Source organism: Panulirus ornatus, chromosome 30 (assembly GCF_036320965.1).
Source record: "Panulirus ornatus isolate Po-2019 chromosome 30, ASM3632096v1, whole genome shotgun sequence".
In the NCBI taxonomy this organism is placed as follows: domain Eukaryota; kingdom Metazoa; phylum Arthropoda; class Malacostraca; order Decapoda; family Palinuridae; genus Panulirus; species Panulirus ornatus.
The window spans coordinates 5902653-5921110 of NC_092253.1; the positions used below are offsets into that span (position 1 = coordinate 5902653).

The 18458-nt window shown below is 39.4% G+C and overlaps 1 protein-coding gene across 1 annotated transcript in view; it reads right to left on the reverse strand.

Moving 5' to 3' along the window:
• Positions 1-18458, reverse strand: part of Rbp (RIM-binding protein) — a 293718-nt gene that overhangs the window by 57906 nt on the left and 217354 nt on the right. Inside the window, exons 25-30 of the mRNA XM_071679462.1 lie at positions 12528-12707; positions 11703-11851; positions 8362-8457; positions 6674-6992; positions 6033-6098; positions 2402-2425 (exon numbers count right to left, since the gene is read on the reverse strand). Of these exons, the coding sequence (XP_071535563.1) occupies positions 2402-2425; positions 6033-6098; positions 6674-6992; positions 8362-8457; positions 11703-11851; positions 12528-12707 (834 nt within the window). The remainder of the gene's footprint in view (positions 1-2401; positions 2426-6032; positions 6099-6673; positions 6993-8361; positions 8458-11702; positions 11852-12527; positions 12708-18458) is intronic.

Genomic DNA, 18458 nt, shown 5'->3' on the forward strand with positions numbered 1-18458 from the left:
ATATATATATATATATATATATATATATATATATATATATATATATACCTAAAAACTGTGTTCAACGAAGAGAAAGGAAGGGATCGAAGAAACTGATTTTTTTCGAGTTTACTAAAAGAGTTGACATATTCTTATAATTCTGTTGATGAATCCTTGTTTGACCATCAATTATTTCAGCACATGACTACACCTCGGATGATAATATACAAGTCGCAGTATACGTGAATATATACCTCATAGATTCCAACGCTTGGAACTATGGAGAATCCGGCAAATAGCTTTAAAATTTAGGGTTTTTTTCAAAGAGTGATAAAGTTTTGACAATTTGATAGAACATATCTAATCAGTGTCTACAAAATGGATCGTTATACCAACAGGAACAATTTTTTTTAAGTTTTTGACGACTGATAATATTCATTGCGAATCGATTTCATCTCAATGGCACCAAAAGATGCAACTACGGACTGCTTTCCTAATCAAGTCAGTTGTACTGTTTCTCGAACCTAACAGGGAATTTATATTACGATCTCATACACAGTACACAACACATAGGGCAATAGTTAGCTCTCGCATACTGCAAAGCCTTAATAGAATGAAAGACATTGGGAAAAAAAAAACCTGATCCATATGCTAGATTAAAAGAACCAAAGCCTGAAACCTGTTATCCCAAATGTCGAAAGCAGAGGAGAGAAATCCTATGCTACATCCTGAAGTCCATAATAAGATACAGCAAAAGTACCACAGTGCACTTGTTATTGCAACCCAAATATCCAAGCTCAAAGATTTTTAATCAAAAGACTCTATGAAAAAGGAATGAACCAAAGATCTTGATTAAGTATCTTAAAGAGGCCACAAATATTTCTCCCCAGCAACCTTAAACCAATTCAAACACCTAAAACTTAAGACCAAAAGACTATAGATGACACTTTCATTAATCTACATTACATAACTTGATTTAAGTACGTATCATTTAATATTCAACCCAGATATCTTAAAACTAATTACCATGATTGAATCATTTTAAATCGTAAAAGGTGAGCAGGAAAATCCCAACTCAGGGGTTTTCAGTCTTAGGACTTTAATCCAAAGACCTTCCATCAATGACCTTAACCAACAAGCATCAATTGAAAGACCTTCAAGCAAAGACATAACCCCGAAGACCTTGAAGTAAAACCATTATCCACAAAACCTCGAAGCAAAGACATTACCCCTAAGACCCTAAAGCAAAGGCATTAACTCCAAAGACCTCGAAAAAGCATATATCCCCAAAAGACCCTGAAGAAAAACATTACCTCAGAGATCGTGAAGCAAAGACATTACCCCAAAAGATCTTGAAGCAATGATAGTGCCCTAAAGACTTTGAAGCAAAGACATTATCCCAAAGACTTTGAAGCAAAGACATTATCCCAAAGACTTTGAAGCAAAGCCATTATCCCAATGACCTTGAAGCAAAGACAATACCCCAATGAACTTATTTCAAAGAACTATTGTACTAAAGTATTCACTAAAGAGAAGCAACCCAGGACCATAACTAAAATGTATGAGACCTATTTGTTACAAAGCTTAGACCCATTGCCAAACCGCCAAAAGAATTCATAGACTTTCAGTGAATTCAAAAAAAAACAAAAATGAAACTTACATGATTCTCCAGATTACAAATCTCAGAACTGTAGCCAAAAAAAAAAAAAAAAAAACTTTATCCTTACTATCAAACTCCCTCAGAACTGAAGTAAAACCCCAGCAAAAAGAAAACCCTAAAGACCCATAGCAATAAAAAAAAAAAAAAGGGGATTCCTAGAAATTATGATCATTCCAAAATAGCCTCAAGCCCCTTGGCCCTCAGAAAGGAATCTCTACCAATTAGAATCATTCCAAAATAACTTCAAGCCCCTTAATACTCAAAAAGGAATGTCTAGAAATTAAAATCATCCCAAAATAACCTCAAGTCCCATGCATGGCCGTTAAAATGAAATATCTGAAAGTTAGATTCATCCCAAAATAGCCTCAAATCCCATAACCCTTAAAAAGGAAGCTCTATAGAGGTCAAAATAGTCCCAAAATAGCCTCAAGTCCCATGACCCTTCAAAAAGAATCTCTATAGAGGTCAAAAATCATCCCAAAACAGCCTCAAGACACATGACCCTAGAAAAAAGAAAAAGAAAATAGAGGAATCTCTAATAACAAAAACCACCCTCAAACAGCCACAAGACTAAAAAAAAAATAGAACCTCTAGAAGCTTTAACCAAAGAAAAAAAAAAAAAAAGCCACCCCAAAATTAAAGTTTACAAAACTGAAGGAAACCAAGCAAGCCGCCCCCCACCCTCAAAAAAAAAAAAAAAGAAAGGAAACCCTAAAGGCTGTTGTAAGTCCTAAGGATTTTGGAGGCAGTCTTGATACTTACGGCGGACACGGGAGACGCCTCTTCCTGGGAGGGGAAAGAGATGGTTCAGGCTCTGACAAACATGGAGGTAAAGAGTAAAAAACTAAGAAAAAAAAAATATATATATAATGATTGAAGACACAGATTGACCATAGTTAAGATTCAGAGCTTGAGGAGGATATGAAAAAAGTGCTAAATATATATATATATATATATATATATATATATATATATATATATATATATATATATATATATATATAATATATATATATATATATATATATATGAAAAAAAAATTATGTCTTCATAAAAAATGAGAGTGTGATATTCTTGAAAGCCAGTTTAGAATATGAAAAAAAAAATGTATCTCAGGATAGAAGTATTGAGAAACATACAGATGGCTGATAAGATAACAATACAACCTCAGCATCTATTTTTTTTTTTTCTTCTACAACAGTTATGATAAGACTACTGACCAGGACCAAGATAAGAAATGGGGGGTGGAGGGAGGAGATTGACAATTGAAAGAATTGAGTCAATTGACATCAATGATGAATGGAAAAAAGCGACTCGCTCTTCCCCTCCAATCAACTGATCATGATCAGCAAATTCTTTTAGACAAACATTGACTAAATGACCTCGTGGGGATCCCTTTATGTTAATTAGTCCTATGATTATGGGTATTATATAAGCATCACATTCAAAAATGCTAGTTCGAACAACACATACACAAAAAGAAAAATATGTTTAAACGGTGAAAATTGACCAAAATATGAAACAGAGAAGGTCAAAAAGAAAAAAAAAATGTACAAAGTAAGAAGGGAAATAAAGAGGAGACCGAAATCAAATACTCCAAACAAGACAAAAATAATGCATACAAACTAATCATAAAAAAGACTGCATAAAACAAGAAGAATAAATCAGGAGGATAAGAAAAAATTGAGCAAAGACATTACAGAGGAATAAATGAAGACACACAGCAGAAAGTCAATAAGGAACGAAGACCAGATGATGGAACTAATTACAATTGGAAAAAAGTCATGATTTGAATAATCAAGGAAAACAAAAATCTTGAAATTAAAAGGAAAATAATATAAAATCTTTGCACAGCTAACTGGGCCCAATTAAAGAATGAAAAAGACATGGAATGGTGAACTAGGGAATTATGAGAGAAAGATAGACCGTAAATTTGATAAAATTGAAAATAATAAAAGATAAAAGAAAAACCAGTAGTCTGTGACACTGATGTAAGACAGGCGTAGCAGAACCCAAGCAGAGAAAAATAACTGATAAGACAAAGTAGTAATATTGAAAAAGAAAGAATTAAGATAAATAAAAGAATTAATGAAAAATAATCAAATAAATATAGGAATGTGTTAATAAAAGGAAACGTCTTTAAGATATCAACTGAAAAGTCAAAAAGGAAATATTCATTCAAGAAAAAAATCACCATATTATAACACATGCGAATAATGGAGTTAATTAAGGATATAAGAGTAATTAAAATGATAATGAATGGTTTAAGAAAAGAGAGAGAAACTCATCTCACGTCAACATGAAGTATGAACGACTAGGAACTAACAAAGATGAAATTTGCAAAAAGTGCAAAAAATTGGCTTAAAAAAGGAATATATATATATATATATATATATATATATATATATATATATATATATATATATATATATATATACATATATATATATATATGCAAAAACGGTATATATCTATAATGATAATGCAACAAATCAACGGAACAAGGTAATGAAAAAAAAATATTAAGTAAACTGTTGAGAATCCAGACATAAAATGTACAAAGTAAAATATATACACACAGATACAGAGAAAAATACAAGAGAAAAATATCAGTGCCTAAAAATAGACAAGGCCCGGTCCACTGTTCTATAAAAAAAAAAAGGTCCCATAAATGTATATAGTTGATCTATACAATATAAAAATACTCTTCATACATACAGTTAGTAAGTAGATAAAGATAATATACACTATCTATACATTTGGTAGAATATTAGTAAAGGATTTCTCAATATCTACAATCCACCTACTTCTATAAAATCTAGTTACAGATACACAAAGCTAAATTTCTCTAGTAGGATTATCTTTTGAAATATATATGCTACTCTATAGAAAAGTTTCTATGGCATTCGATGATTATATATACAAATCATGATAGATATATTCTATGTCTCAAGATACTGAAAATGATTTTTGGAACCTCTCTCTACAGCGTTAATGAACTTTTGTGCCTTGATCTTAGGTACTCTAAACGTTAATCATCCTTGAACTTAGGTACCAACGACCTATATGTACACTTGCCCTTGATCATTAGTACCCCTTGATCGCAGGTAACATTAACCTTAGCTACCCTTGACCTTAGATAACCATGACTTTTGACACACACGGTGCAACATCCGTGTCTTTATTGTCTTCAAAGACTGTGTCGGTCGGCTATGCTCAACCGCTGATGATGGACTCTAACCCCACGGAGGTCATGTAGCCACTCGTGTGCGTGACATACACACAGACGTATGCTATCTTATATACACACACACACACACACACACACACACACACACACACACAGACTCGCGCGCGCGCGCCACATCTCACTCACAAGTGCAGACTTTGCCTTTCAGACGACATGCAGAGCTGAATAGGGCAAAGTTTATAGAATGTGAATACATGAATGTCTCCATAATGCGCCTGTGTATCCATCATACACTGTTTATATAAGACTTCAAATGTATTATGCATACACAGTAGATATTTCGAAGTATGCATTGTTATGCAGTTTGAAACATGTACTTTATATAGACACATTTTGTAGGCACACGAATCTTAGCACACACTGCAGGCACAGTTTGCAACACACAGAGGTGCATTTGATCTGTAAATACATCATCTATTCACAAAGAACCATGAGAACATTGCAGATAAATCACGTATGCACAGAGAGAGACACACTCCACAAGCTAGCAGACAGACGAAAAAGGACTACATCTTTCTAACATTCACTGGCATGAATAAGCGACGCCAAAGTATAATGCACAATGGTAGCGTTGACTGCAAAAGTAGCACATAGCAAGTGTAAGATGTATTAGGGAAAAAAAAATATAACAGGACGTCATCACGATTTTTCAAGGCGAAAAATATTAAACTAATCAACATGGGATGAAAATATGGGCCTCTGGTTCCAAAATCTTGGCCCATTAAGTACAAAACTTATTAGAAAAAAAAAAGTGGTGACCTATATTATGCTCACATGGCATCATCAACTATCATTTTCTGAGACTGTATTCTGTCCTTAAGAGTTTGATTTAAAAATCTACGTGAGAGCTCTCAAAATTACATGTTTATAAATATATATATATACAACTACTCTATGATAGTAAATCTCACGCCTTTTTCTAATGATTAAAATAAAGCATACATCAAAAACACGTCTCATGAAGACTACAAGTCAAAAAAGTTTTGGAACTCACTACATACTGTAAGACAGCTAACAATAAGACTTACGAATGTCTAAAAGTCTCTCTCTCTCTTACAGTGTCTAAGGATTGCTTGGGGGGTAAATCCATTCAAACTATGTACAATTTCCATTATGTTATGAAGGAGAAGGTGCGTTCTTTACCTTTTAATTGCCCTATGGTATTGAATAAAGAGTTTGACAGTCTGGCCAGACCACTTCTCGTGGGGCCTGCCAAGTGCCACAGTGGGAAGGGAGGTTGTGGGGAGGAAGAGGAGGGGGGAGAGAAAAAAAAAGATCGAACTCTTATTCATTTTACCAAATGAAAAAAAACAATAACTAAACTCTATATTTACGGAACCTCATATGTATATGAATATATGACATTAGGTCTAATCAACGGAACTTTTTATACATATAAATATGGCAAGAGGTTCAAAGTGTTATTCATTCAATATTTGGATCAGTTTGAGCAGGCATGACATGAGCAGTTTACACATGTATATATATATATATATATATGTCTCTTCCTTAAGTGTAATGAAAAACTTTTGAACTCATGAGGAGCTTATAAAACAGCATGACTGAGGAGGAAGTAAAGCAAAGCGGTTAAAGATTACGGTAGAGCAGCAGTAGTAGTAGTAGTAGTAGCAGCAGCATCAGCAGCAGCAACAGCTGTGCGGTGAGGGATTCATCTCAGCCAACAGTGCCAGTGCCGCACGCGCCCCTCACACATGCGGCTCTGTCCCCCACGACTCCTCCCGTGCCGTGCCGCAGGTGGGCTTAGTGGGTGTGGTAATACTCACCTATGGCCGGGATCTGGGCGTGGGGGCCTTGTTGCCCTTGCTGGTGGCCTGGGTAGATCTCCTTATCGCTGAGGTTGTCCTCGTGCTCCAAGATGGTCTGGTCCATGTGGTCGGACCGGACACCAGGAGCGGGGACCCCTCGACGTCCCAGCAATCTGTCCCGGAGACTCCCAGGACCGCTGGGGCCGTGGTGTGGGCCACCTGGTCCGCCGTGGTGTGGGCCACCAGGTCCGCCGTGGTGCGGGCCACCAGGTCCGCCGTGGTGTGGCCCAGGCAGGCCATGATGCGGGCCAGGTTTATGGCCATCGGCATGCATGTCCTACGAAGAAAGGAGAACTGGTTTTACATCAGCAGTCAGGCCGAGGCCCCCGCAACCACTGCCGGCTCAGGCTTACACCTGCTGCCTCCTCCTACCCCACTATTCCCCCAGCACCTCCCTCCCTTCACCACCACCCTCCCCCAGGAACCCCCTAACACACACACCCCACCACCTCACCTCCTCTCCCCGCCGCCCCCCAGGAACCCGGACGCCCTACTGCCACTCCTCCGCTCCCTCCACCCTACCGATATTGATCTACAGGCCCCCACGAAAATGACTCCAGGCTTCAGCGTGTCAGGTCACCCACAGTATTGCCTGCGAACATATGTTACCAATGCGAACATCTGGCCTCACGTGATGAGCTACTGATTCAAGCTTTAGCCTAAGGATCAAAACAAGCGTTTATATGGGAATCATAGGCAAAAAAAAAAAAAAAAAAAACTGACACTCATGTGAAACCTAGACAAACATTCAGAATCCTTTGTATTAAATGCTTTCGTAAATTAACAATGACGCAATGTTTGGCAACATGTCAATCGCGTATATCCACCCTGGTTGCAGAAACGAGTCTTTAAATGAAAAATAATGATTACAGTTGAATCGAAATCCTTAAAAAGGCTATATAAATTTTTACCCTCCGTTCATATATTCTCCATACACAGAGATAGATAGATAGATAATCATTACCTTTTTCTCTTATGTTTTATTCACGAAGATGTGTTTTGAAAAGAAATAAAGGCAGAAATCTGTATTAGTAGTATGGTACTAGATTTAGCATTAGTGCTAGTATTAGTTACAGCATTAGTAGTAGTGGTATTAGTATTAGTTCTAGTATTAGTATTAGTACTAGTATTGCCATTAGTACTAGTATTAGTATTGCTATTAGTAATAGTATTAGTACCAGTATTAACATTACCATATGTACTAGTATCAGTATTAGTAAAGTATTAGTGCTGGTGTTAGTATTGCTATTAGTACTAGTATTAGTATTAGTATTAACATTGCCATTAGTACTAGTATTAGTATTAGCACCAGTATTAGTATAGTCATTAGTACTAGTATTAGTATTGCTATCAGTGCAAGTATCAGTATTAGTACTAGTATTAGTATTACCATTAATACTAGTATTAGTATTGCCATTAGTACTAGTATTAGCATTAGTACTAGTTTTACCATTAATACTAATACTAGCACCAGTATCAGTACTAGTATTAGTACTTTATCAGTATTAGCACGAGTATTAGTATTAGGATCAGTCTTAGTGTTAGTACTAGTAACAGTATCTGTACTAGTCAGTGTTAGAAATATAATACAAGACAACCAACGTCGGTACAAGCCATCAAAAGCCTTTTTTTTTTTTTTAAATTACCTCATCGGAGATCTCTGTCTCACTCTCCTCAGCTATGTCTGACAACTCCGAGGGTCGATCCAAGTCTGAATGCAACATACCTTCATCATCTTGCCACTGTTGAAATGGAGGGGAAGCAAAGCTGAACAACAGAACCAAAAAAAAAAGGGGGAAAAATATAAAGCGGGAGAATAACTTAAAAGAAAGAGAGGAAGGACGGAAAAAAAAACTCGAATGCATGAGACTCGGGTGTAAAGCTTAGAGAAAATTACTTTTATAGAGAAAACGAGTGAAGAAAATGAGTGAAATTTAGGAGAAAGGGATTAATAAAGGATTGATAATAATTATAGGAAGAACCAAGTTTAGATAAACGATAAGATAACGAAGTGTTACAGCCTGAGAGAAGGAGAAGAACAAGGAAATTATCAAAAGTGCATTACAGAAGCAAATGATAAAAAAAATTAATTGTGCAACATAATTATAATGAAAAGATCGGGTTTACAAAAGACTATTTGAACAAAATCATACAGCCTCAAAATTATCATACAGCCTCAAAATTATCATACAGCCTCAAAATTATCATACAGCCTCAAAATTATCATACAGCCTCAAAATCATCATACAGCCTCAAAATTATCATACAGCCTCAAAATTATGACTACGATAGGGTCAAACGTTTTGATTCCGAGGTACAACAGCTAGGTCGTCGACCCTGAAAAGGTCAGGCTAAGAGTAAATAACCGTAAATAACCCAAATGATGTCAAAATGACGAATGGTGGGGACTCATTACGAATAATCAACGTGACATTTAATGCATACGCTACTGCGCATGACTGCCCAGGCTTGTCCTTGTGCGAGACCTGTCGCTGTGTGAGGTCTGTCGTTGTGAGAGGGGTCTGTTGTTGTATGAGATCTGTCTTTGTGAGGGGTCTGTTGTTGCATGAGATCTGTCTTTGTGAGAGGTCTGTCTTTGTGAGAGGTCTGTTGTTGTATGAGATCTGTCTTTGTTAGAGGTCTGTCTTTGTAGAGGTCTGTCGTTGTAGAGGTCTGTCGTTGTGAGAGGGGTCTGTTGTTGCATGAGATCTGTCTTTGTGAGAGGTCTGTCTTTGTGAGAGGTCTGTTGTATGAGATCTGTCTTTGTGAGGGGTCTGTTGTTGCATGAGATCTGTCTTTGTGAGGGGTCTGTTGTTGCATGAGATCTGTCTTTGTGAGGGGTCTGTTGTTGCATGAGATCTGTCTTTGTGAGAGGTCTGTCTTTGTGAGGGGTCTGTTGTTGCATGAGATCTGTCTTTGTGAGGGGTCTGTTGTTGTATGAGATCTGTCTTTGTGAGGGGTCTGTTGTTGTATGAGATCTGTCTTTGTGAGGGGTCTGTTGTTGCATGAGATCTGTCTTTGTGAGGGGTCTGTTGTTGCATGAGATCTGTCTTTGTGAGGGGTCTGTTGTTGCATGAGATCTGTCTTTGTGAGGGGTCTGTTGTTGTATGAGATCTGTCTTTGTGAGGGGTCTGTTGTTGCATGAGATCTGTCTTTGTGAGGGGTCTGTTGTTGCATGAGATCTGTCTTTGTGAGGGGTCTGTTGTTGCATGAGATCTGTCTTTGTGAGGGGTCTGTTGTTGTATGAGATCTGTCTTTGTGAGGGGTCTGTTGTTGTATGAGATCTGTCTTTGTGAGGGGTCTGTTGTTGTATGAGATCTGTCTTTGTGAGGGGTCTGTTGTTGTATGAGATCTGTCTTTGTGAGAGGTCTGTCGTTGTGAGAGGGGTCTGTTGTTGTATGAGATCTGTCTTTGTGAGGGGTCTGTTGTTGCATGAGATCTGTCTTTGTGAGGGGTCTGTTGTTGCATGAGATCTGTCTTTGTGAGAGGTCTGTCTTTGTGAGAGGTCTGTTGTATGAGATCTGTCTTTGTGAGGGGTCTGTTGTTGCATGAGATCTGTCTTTGTGAGAGGTCTGTCTTTGTGGGGGGTCTTTTGTTGCATGAGATCTGTCTTTGTGAGAGGTCTGTCTTTGTGAGAGGTCTGTTGTTGTATGAGATCTGTCTTTGTTAGAGGTCTGTCTTTGTGAGAGGTCTGTCGTTGTGTGAGGTCTGTCGTTGCGTGCGTATAACCGAGTCATTCGTTATGAAGTGGTTCGTCCTTGTATGACGGATGGTCTTTCTTTCGTGGCAAAAGTTGGTATGTGTGGCACTTGGTCACTCTCTTGTGTGGGAGCTCTCGCTGTGTATCAAATGTGTGGTGTGAGTGGTGGTAGTAGTGATGACGGACATCACCAGGGGGTGTCCATCCACTCAAGCAACTTCGGTGAATTCGTGAGTTCTGAAATAGTTCCTGGACCATGAAGTGAATTTCATGCGTCTGGATTAAGACCTGGGCGCTGTACGGCAAAACTGGTCGATTTGTGGTAGGTTGTCGTTGTCTGGTAGTTGTTAGCTGGGTGGTAAGTCGTGACTGTTTGATATGTTCGCTAGGTGAGACGTAGTTGTGACACCTAGTCGTTGCGTTGGGTCTGGTCGTTGCGTTGGGTCTGGTCGTTGTGTGAGATCTGATCGTTCTGTGGGGGGTCTGGTCGCTGTATGGGACCTGTTGGTCGCGTAGGGTCTGGACGCAGTATAAGGCCTGGTCCTTGTGTGTGGTATGGTAGTTGCCTAGTCGATAAGTGAGGTCTGGTCGTTGAAATGGACTTGGTAGTGTGTGTAGTCTGGTCGTTGCCTAGTTATGTGGGGGATTCTGGTCGATGCGTGGGACCTGGTTGCTGAGTGCTGGTCGACATGAAAGACCGTCTGAGGACCTAAGGATGATATAGGTGTCAAACCTTCACTCGTGGTTAGCCCTACGTCTCCTGTTCTTGCTGGGGGGGAAAATTCTTGAAGGGTACAACTATGCTCAGAAGTGAGACTTAGGCCATTACTAGGCAACCATTTAACTCGCTTAAAGAGAGTGGATGGAGGAGGGAAAGTTATGTAGGCGTCTGTGGGTTCCTCGAGTCTCTGACATTCAAGAGGCACTTCAGAGAAACAAAGATAAGCATCATTTACAGTGTTGACTCCAATACCAAGAGACACAGACAAGAATCATCAAAGTAATCCATCCATTCACTCAGGTCACCATTTGTTCACACGTAAGCCAGACAACTCATTTAATATCAAACGAAGGAGAACGTAGACAAAAAGTTATAGACAGTGGAGGAACAAAGGATTTTAGCCTATGATAACCAACACAACAAGCAACAAAGACGTCTGTGATTAACGAAGAACCCCAACTTTAAACGAAGAACAAACGAAGTAGAACCTTGACAGCTATAAAGCTAAAGAACCAAGCTATCCATCAAAGTTAATGATGATGGAGCTACCACAACACAAGACCCACCTTGCCTCGGCCACGCCCACGGGCGAAGTGAGTAGGGATCTGACTAGGCACAGAGTCACCCGACACGCTGTCCCGACTTTTGGTTCGCACAGTCACCTGCTTGGGCTCGAACCCCGGGATCTTCGTCAGGTCTATAAGGGCGTGGTCGTCTGAAAAGGGGGAGAGAGAAAAGAACACTGGCTTTAAAACTTATCCTAGTGCCCCTTTCATCTGTTCGTATCATCATGTACTAACTATACAGTGAAATTACAGTTAGCCTGACTACCATTCTTATTACATTCGTATCATTTCTATAAATTAATTTGTCTACAGTGGTTATTTGAGACTAGAGAGCTACCTCAACACTGTCAAGCGATATCTAGATAACAAACATTAACAAATGACAGTAAATCACAGGGTGGGACTTAAGTATATGAAGATGTATCCTAGGGACAATCCCTTAATAGTTAATAGTTTTTCAAAACCAATTTTTCTGTGGCATGTTGAATCAAAAGTGGTTATAGCAAACGCCGTCTAAAAGATAGCCTCTTTTAAAGACAGGTTATCTTGCCTTCTGTAAGGATAGCGAGGAAGGAAATCTGGTCCTAAGCAATTTCCTGAACCTCTTGCCACCATGTGGGGATTTGCAGGACTAAAGGGAACCCAATCCTGCAAAACCAAATCTCAAAACAACAACAAAGGATACATTTATGCCCCCTGATCCACCCTGTGTAGATGGGAAACAAATATGAGACAAAGGAAGAGACAGATTATTCTTTGGACCGATCCCTCGAAACCCAACGCCAAAAATAACCTGGCTATTACTCAATCTCGGGTGCCACTGACCTGTTGGACTTTCCACTTCGGTAACCTTCTTGCCGTCCGCGTACACGGCGTAGCCAGTCACAGGGGCGCCGTTGGAAGTGCCTCCCGTGCTGTTGATGGTGACAGGCAGCCAAGAGACGAGGAGGGAGCCATCCTGGGGCCCCGGCTCCACCTGCACGTTCACAGGAGGGTCGGGAAGACCTGGGCAAGGGAGGGGAGGAATACCTATGCCAAAAAATCTGTGTCGATCGCCGCCCAGGGTAATCCTCCTGACAGTGTGATCTAAATTTCTTTCCTCTTCATCTTTTCGTCCGATGACCAGGGAGCAGAGAATTTATCACTGGAGTTCCAGGGTCTGTGACCCCCAAAAATAATGCAGATTTCCTTCCCCCATTGTGAATTGAACTAACGTTCCCTCCCCTTGTGAAGGTCAAGGTCAGAATCCTTTGGTCAACGTCTGAAACGTTTGCTCTGACGAAGGTAAACATCTAGTGACAAAAATAGCAATGGAATTTACTCTTCTCTTTATAATCTTTCATCTCCACCTTGGCCACAGGAAAAAAAAGTATGACGATCAAGAAATCGGACACTGTCATTTGGATCAGGTCTGGTTATTCCTTAACAACGCCTCAGAACTGAGATGTCTACAATACTAACTTCTGACTACTGAAACTTCTCCTAAAGCCATTATCTCATAACACTGATAGGAAAAAAAAATAATAATCTACCCTATTTTTTTTTTTTTCAGCAACTGGCAGGAGCTATGATACACTCTTTAAGTATATAAGGCTCTAATTGTAGTCATGAATTGACTTAAAATTGAAAGAAAAAACTTATGTATTCAAATATATCTTTTTTTTCTCTATAGTCATCTAGGGGGGCTCAACTATGGAGGGGTAAAAAAAATTCATATCTAGTACCATGAAGGATTTGATCAGGAAAAACTTTAAGGCTCTTACGTCATTGATTAAGGGATCTGAAGCTTCACCTTTTATTCTTAAAAGTGTAAATTTCAAGACAAGATAATGCAAAATACTCTAATATCTCGTGCTAGATTATCTTTACTATCTCTCGGCCATTTCTTGAAGCAAGTCCCTCGCATCCTTCAGGGCAACAGTAGCTAAATGATTACCAGTATCAAAACAACATACAAAACAAAGAGTTTAAAAGGAAGGCTTCTGCATGCATTCGTTATTCAAAGGAAGTACTATAACACACGGAGTTATTACTAGGTATTGGTGCATATGGGGCTGAAGTGTTGCGATTTCCAAAGTTGCTCACCTACGTTGAAGCTATCGGTGTCCAATGTTAAACAATCCATATAGAAGTCTTTTAAGAGTTATTAGGAATTAAAGAATAAGGCTTGATGGACCTTCAGCATTTACTACTGTTAGACTAAACTCGTGGAGTTGAAATGATTTACTAAAATTGGAAGAGATACAGGTTTGTCTCGGGGTCGAGTGAGAATAAACGATTTGATGGGATAAATCGAACGCCTACGATTTTACGAGAGATGAGCTTTGAAGGCGCCAAGTGATTGTGGCAGTTCGAAGAATATGACCACACCTTGAATGGTGAACGTATTACCCACAGGGGTGGAGACTGCCTGTGTTAAGAGCCAGCTTCTGAGACTGGAGCAGTAAAGCAAGCGAGCAGCTGTTCTCATACCAATAACCCAAGACAGAGGAGAAGAATCTATGATACGTTCATACGCATCTGGAGCATAATCTTCCACTTCGTATCACGTGTGACCAACTTGAAATACTCAAGTAACAAGAATCGTTAGCAGGAGAGATTGTATTTTATATAGATCGCTGTAATCCTACTGAAAAGCTCGACTGTCTTAAATCTTAAGACGCTATAATCTTTAAGATTAATATTTACATGACCTTAGCGAAGAACGTTCCCTCTTCAGTATCGTCTGGGAATGTATAACACTGTGACTAAAGCAGACATTTTAAAACATGCGGCCTTCTGTCGTCGTAAGAATCATTTTAAAACGCTCCCTACCTTAAGTTTTCAAGAGGGATTTATTCTGCGTTTTTCATCAAGTCGTACGGTAAAAAGTAGAGCGCGTGCATCTTTAAAATCTTTGATATGAGGCACTGCTATTTTTGCCTCAGATATGTGTAATTTTCCTTGAATTATATCGTTTGGGTCAAGGAAATGCAGCACTGATCATTGAATATCGGCAGCTTTCAGTATTGCACGTAAGAACGAAGATCCCCTTCATAAAGCGGATTATCTGAACGTTCATAACGCGCCTGCACTCAGACACGAGGACATAAAACCCCCATTCGCCAGCTGGAATATATATGTAAAAGCGGATTTCTGTTATGAAAACGTTTCCATTCGTCTAGACCACATTGCCATCCATCATTTTCAAGGAATTATTTTAAACGCCAATACAGGATGAGAGATAAAGCTGGCAAACATAATATGTTTCTCTTTAAAGAATCACAAGTCATACATTATTATCATTATCATTCTTTCCCTCTTGTTGCCAAATCGAACGTTTTACATGAAATCGAACGTTTTACTTGGTTTTTTAATTTCTTCACCGTCAGAAGAGCAAATCATCTCCAGACATGGAAAAATCGTTATAGAATATGGAATACTTTGAAAAAAAAACAAAAAACATCCTTATGGATGGGTTCTAATTCCCCGGGAGATTATCAAACCAGTCAAAAACGTTTCCCGAGGCTGCCGAGAAGGACGCAACGAACGGCATACTGATGAAACTTTCGCAGATTTGGACGTAGTGAGCGAGAGTATCACGAACGTGAGTCAGGGAAAAGAGGGAGAGAGAGAGAGAGAGAGAGAAAAGTGGTGTGGGAATCATGTGCGGGTGAGTGCTCAGTGCAGTGATTACGGGGGGGAAACATCAAGACCCAGTTGGGAAAGAACCATCATACTGGCTAGTGAGGAAGTAAAGCAAATGGCAAATAAGCCCATGAGGTAACAAATTATAACATTTAAGGGCAGGACGGAGGTGGAGGAGGAGGTGCAGGTTGAGGAGGGGAAGAGAGAAAAAAAGGTCACAGGGAGTTCAGACGATGGGATCATCCTTGAGACACTTAGTTCATGGAGGGGACATGGAAGTGTGGGCGTTAGATCAAAGACAAAATCATACTGCATCTGATTATGGGTTGATTTATCTAGGGAATTATTCGGGCACTCTGAATGTTACACAGCAGGTCGCTATAAGAATGAAGAGCAGCAATAAAAGTGACTGGAAGAAGGAGACAAAAGTGGCTTTAGAGTTGAAGGACGAAACTACAGAGTGGCAGTGAGCGACAGAAAAATCATGGAGGGGAGGAGGGAGGTCGGGCTGTCCTGATTTAGAGGAGAAAGACAGAGACGAGTGGAGAAAACGAGAGAAGATTTTGTGATGAGACGCCGCCGGTGACAACTGAAATCGAATAGAGGAAGCTAGCGAATTTCACTGACGAATGGGAAGTTTAGATCATGCTGAAGTGTCAGCAGGAAGTCGGAGGTCCGATGACAAGTACAAGGGACACAGAAGGATCCGTAGGATATACGTATAAAGGATGCAACATAACCACTGACAAAGATCAGTGGGGAAGGCAAGGGGCATAAGAGGACTTATAGGAAGGACAAGTGATACATGAAAATGGTCACTAGGAGGTCCAAAGAACACAGAAAGGTCGGACTAAAAGACGACGAATGGCACGGAAGGGAAAGTGAGATGTAAAAAGGGGACATCACAGTGAGAAGTATATGTGATAATAGGAACACAAGGAAGAAAGTAGGAAGGAAAAGAGACACAGGAGAGTTATTAGAAAGGAAAAAGGATACAGAAGAGTGGGTAGGGAGGAAATGGTCACAGGAGAATTGACGGAAAGAAAGGACACATTAGAGCCTGCAGGAGGGGAGAAAAGCACATGAGAGTAGACAGATAGGAAAAGGGACATAGAGTTGGTAGGGAAGGGAAAGGAACACAGAAGAGTTCGTAGGAAGTAAGAAGGACACCGGAAAGTTGGTGAAAAGGAAATGTGATACAGGAAAATCGGTTCATTAGACAGGGAACAAAGATGTGATAACAGGAGAGACACAAGGGACACTGAGTGGTTAGTAGAACTGACAGAGAACATAGATGGGATGGTCGCAAGGAGAAGAAACACACGATCAATAGTAAGGACCAGAGGAAATCTGGCGAGGAGGACAAGGAAGAAAAGAAAAAAAAGAGGAAGAGATGGATACAAGACATAATTGGGTCAGTGTAAGGGCCAATAAACACAAGGTCAGAGGGGGATTAAGGAAGGACACAAGGGAGTTAGTGCAGAAAAACATAGAACAAAGGAGGATCAGTGGCAGGAACAAGGAACACGAGAGTTGGTTGGGCAAAAAAAGGGATACAGGAATTTAGATGAGGAGAGCATGGGATACAGAATATTCCACGGGAAGACCACATAACTTCTCATAATTGTTAGGGAGGACAAAGGAACTGGAGTGTCAGCGAGAAAAAACCAGAGACAATTTAGAAGGCCAAGCAGAAAGGAGGTTGGTAAGAGGAACGCAAAGGACACATAAGGACCAATAAGGACACTTTAGATTCACAATACAGTGCACAAGACCACACAAGCCTTGAGTAACGCAGCTCTTGAGCTGTCCTGAAGCTATAAGCTGCCGAGTGCAAGAGACAAGGAAGGTTCTCTCCGTTACTAGGAAGTAAGGGGTTGGATGCCCTGAGAAGCAGTCATAGGCTAGAGTTTGAGTGTGTGCAACCTAAACCAAAGTCTTGCGTCATTTAGTTGCGAAAGTCGAGACACAGCTTCCCTCTTTCCATCCCCTTTTAAGTGGGCTTATTAACCTAGATTACTGAGGGGATGTGGCCGGATTCCAAGGTAAGTATAATAGCATAATTCCAATAAATAAAGCCTTGGTCACCCCCTTTCATTAATGGAAACTATATTATAATTTCCTTTTATCCTTTTTTTCGATCAAATGGAAAAACGATAATAATGCCCGATTTTTTTTTTTTAAACGATGGAAAAGGTCTCTCGACTTGCGCAGCTTGGGCAAGTGGTGGTGCTGAGCCTACAGAGGTGCGCACAGCCTAGTCCGAACATGCTACTGGTGCGCAGGTGAGCTACAGCGTCATGAGTCCTACCCACAGGTTTACCTTTTGGATCTGTCAGGATGAAGAGAAGAAAACATGATAATTAGCATGGCTGGAATTTTTTGAAGTTATACTTATCTAATTCCTTACTCAAAATAAGAATTTACTGGTACTTTCAATTTGGCATTAAGATTCTCAATGATTCTTTTTTTTTCTCTCTCTTTTTTCTTCAGTATGGTCTATGCCCCAATATGTAGTAAAAAGGCAGGTGTCTAAGGCCACATATATATTTGTAATGGTCTTCAACATGTGACTAACAAAAATCTAGGTTATACACAAAACAGCGTCAGCTTTGTCTTTACATCTGACGATAAAAACTATAACGTAGATAAATCTTTAAAAACAGCGAAAAACAAATTATAAGAATTATTGATGATAGTGTATATGCATATAAAAATGTGTGTGTGTGTGTGTGTGTGTGTGTGTGTGTAGGCATGTGCGTTTGAGTATGTGCATGTATGTAAGCATTTATACTATGTTTATGGAAGTCTGTATAGTGTATGCATCATGTATGTACGTACGTATGTATGTATGTATGTATGTATGTATTGTATATATATATATATATATATATATATATATATATATATATATATATATATATATATATATATATATATACACACACACAAACATACAACAAAAATAGAACGTGAATATGCTACATATTTAACAAATATAAAAGCGAAATTGAGAACACATCTAAATACATTAGAACTATTCTGGTTAAGGCAAGAGAGCGAGGAGCCGACCCAGCTGATGAACTCAGGAGAACCAGCCAGTTTCCTCCTTTTAAATCCTAAATTTAA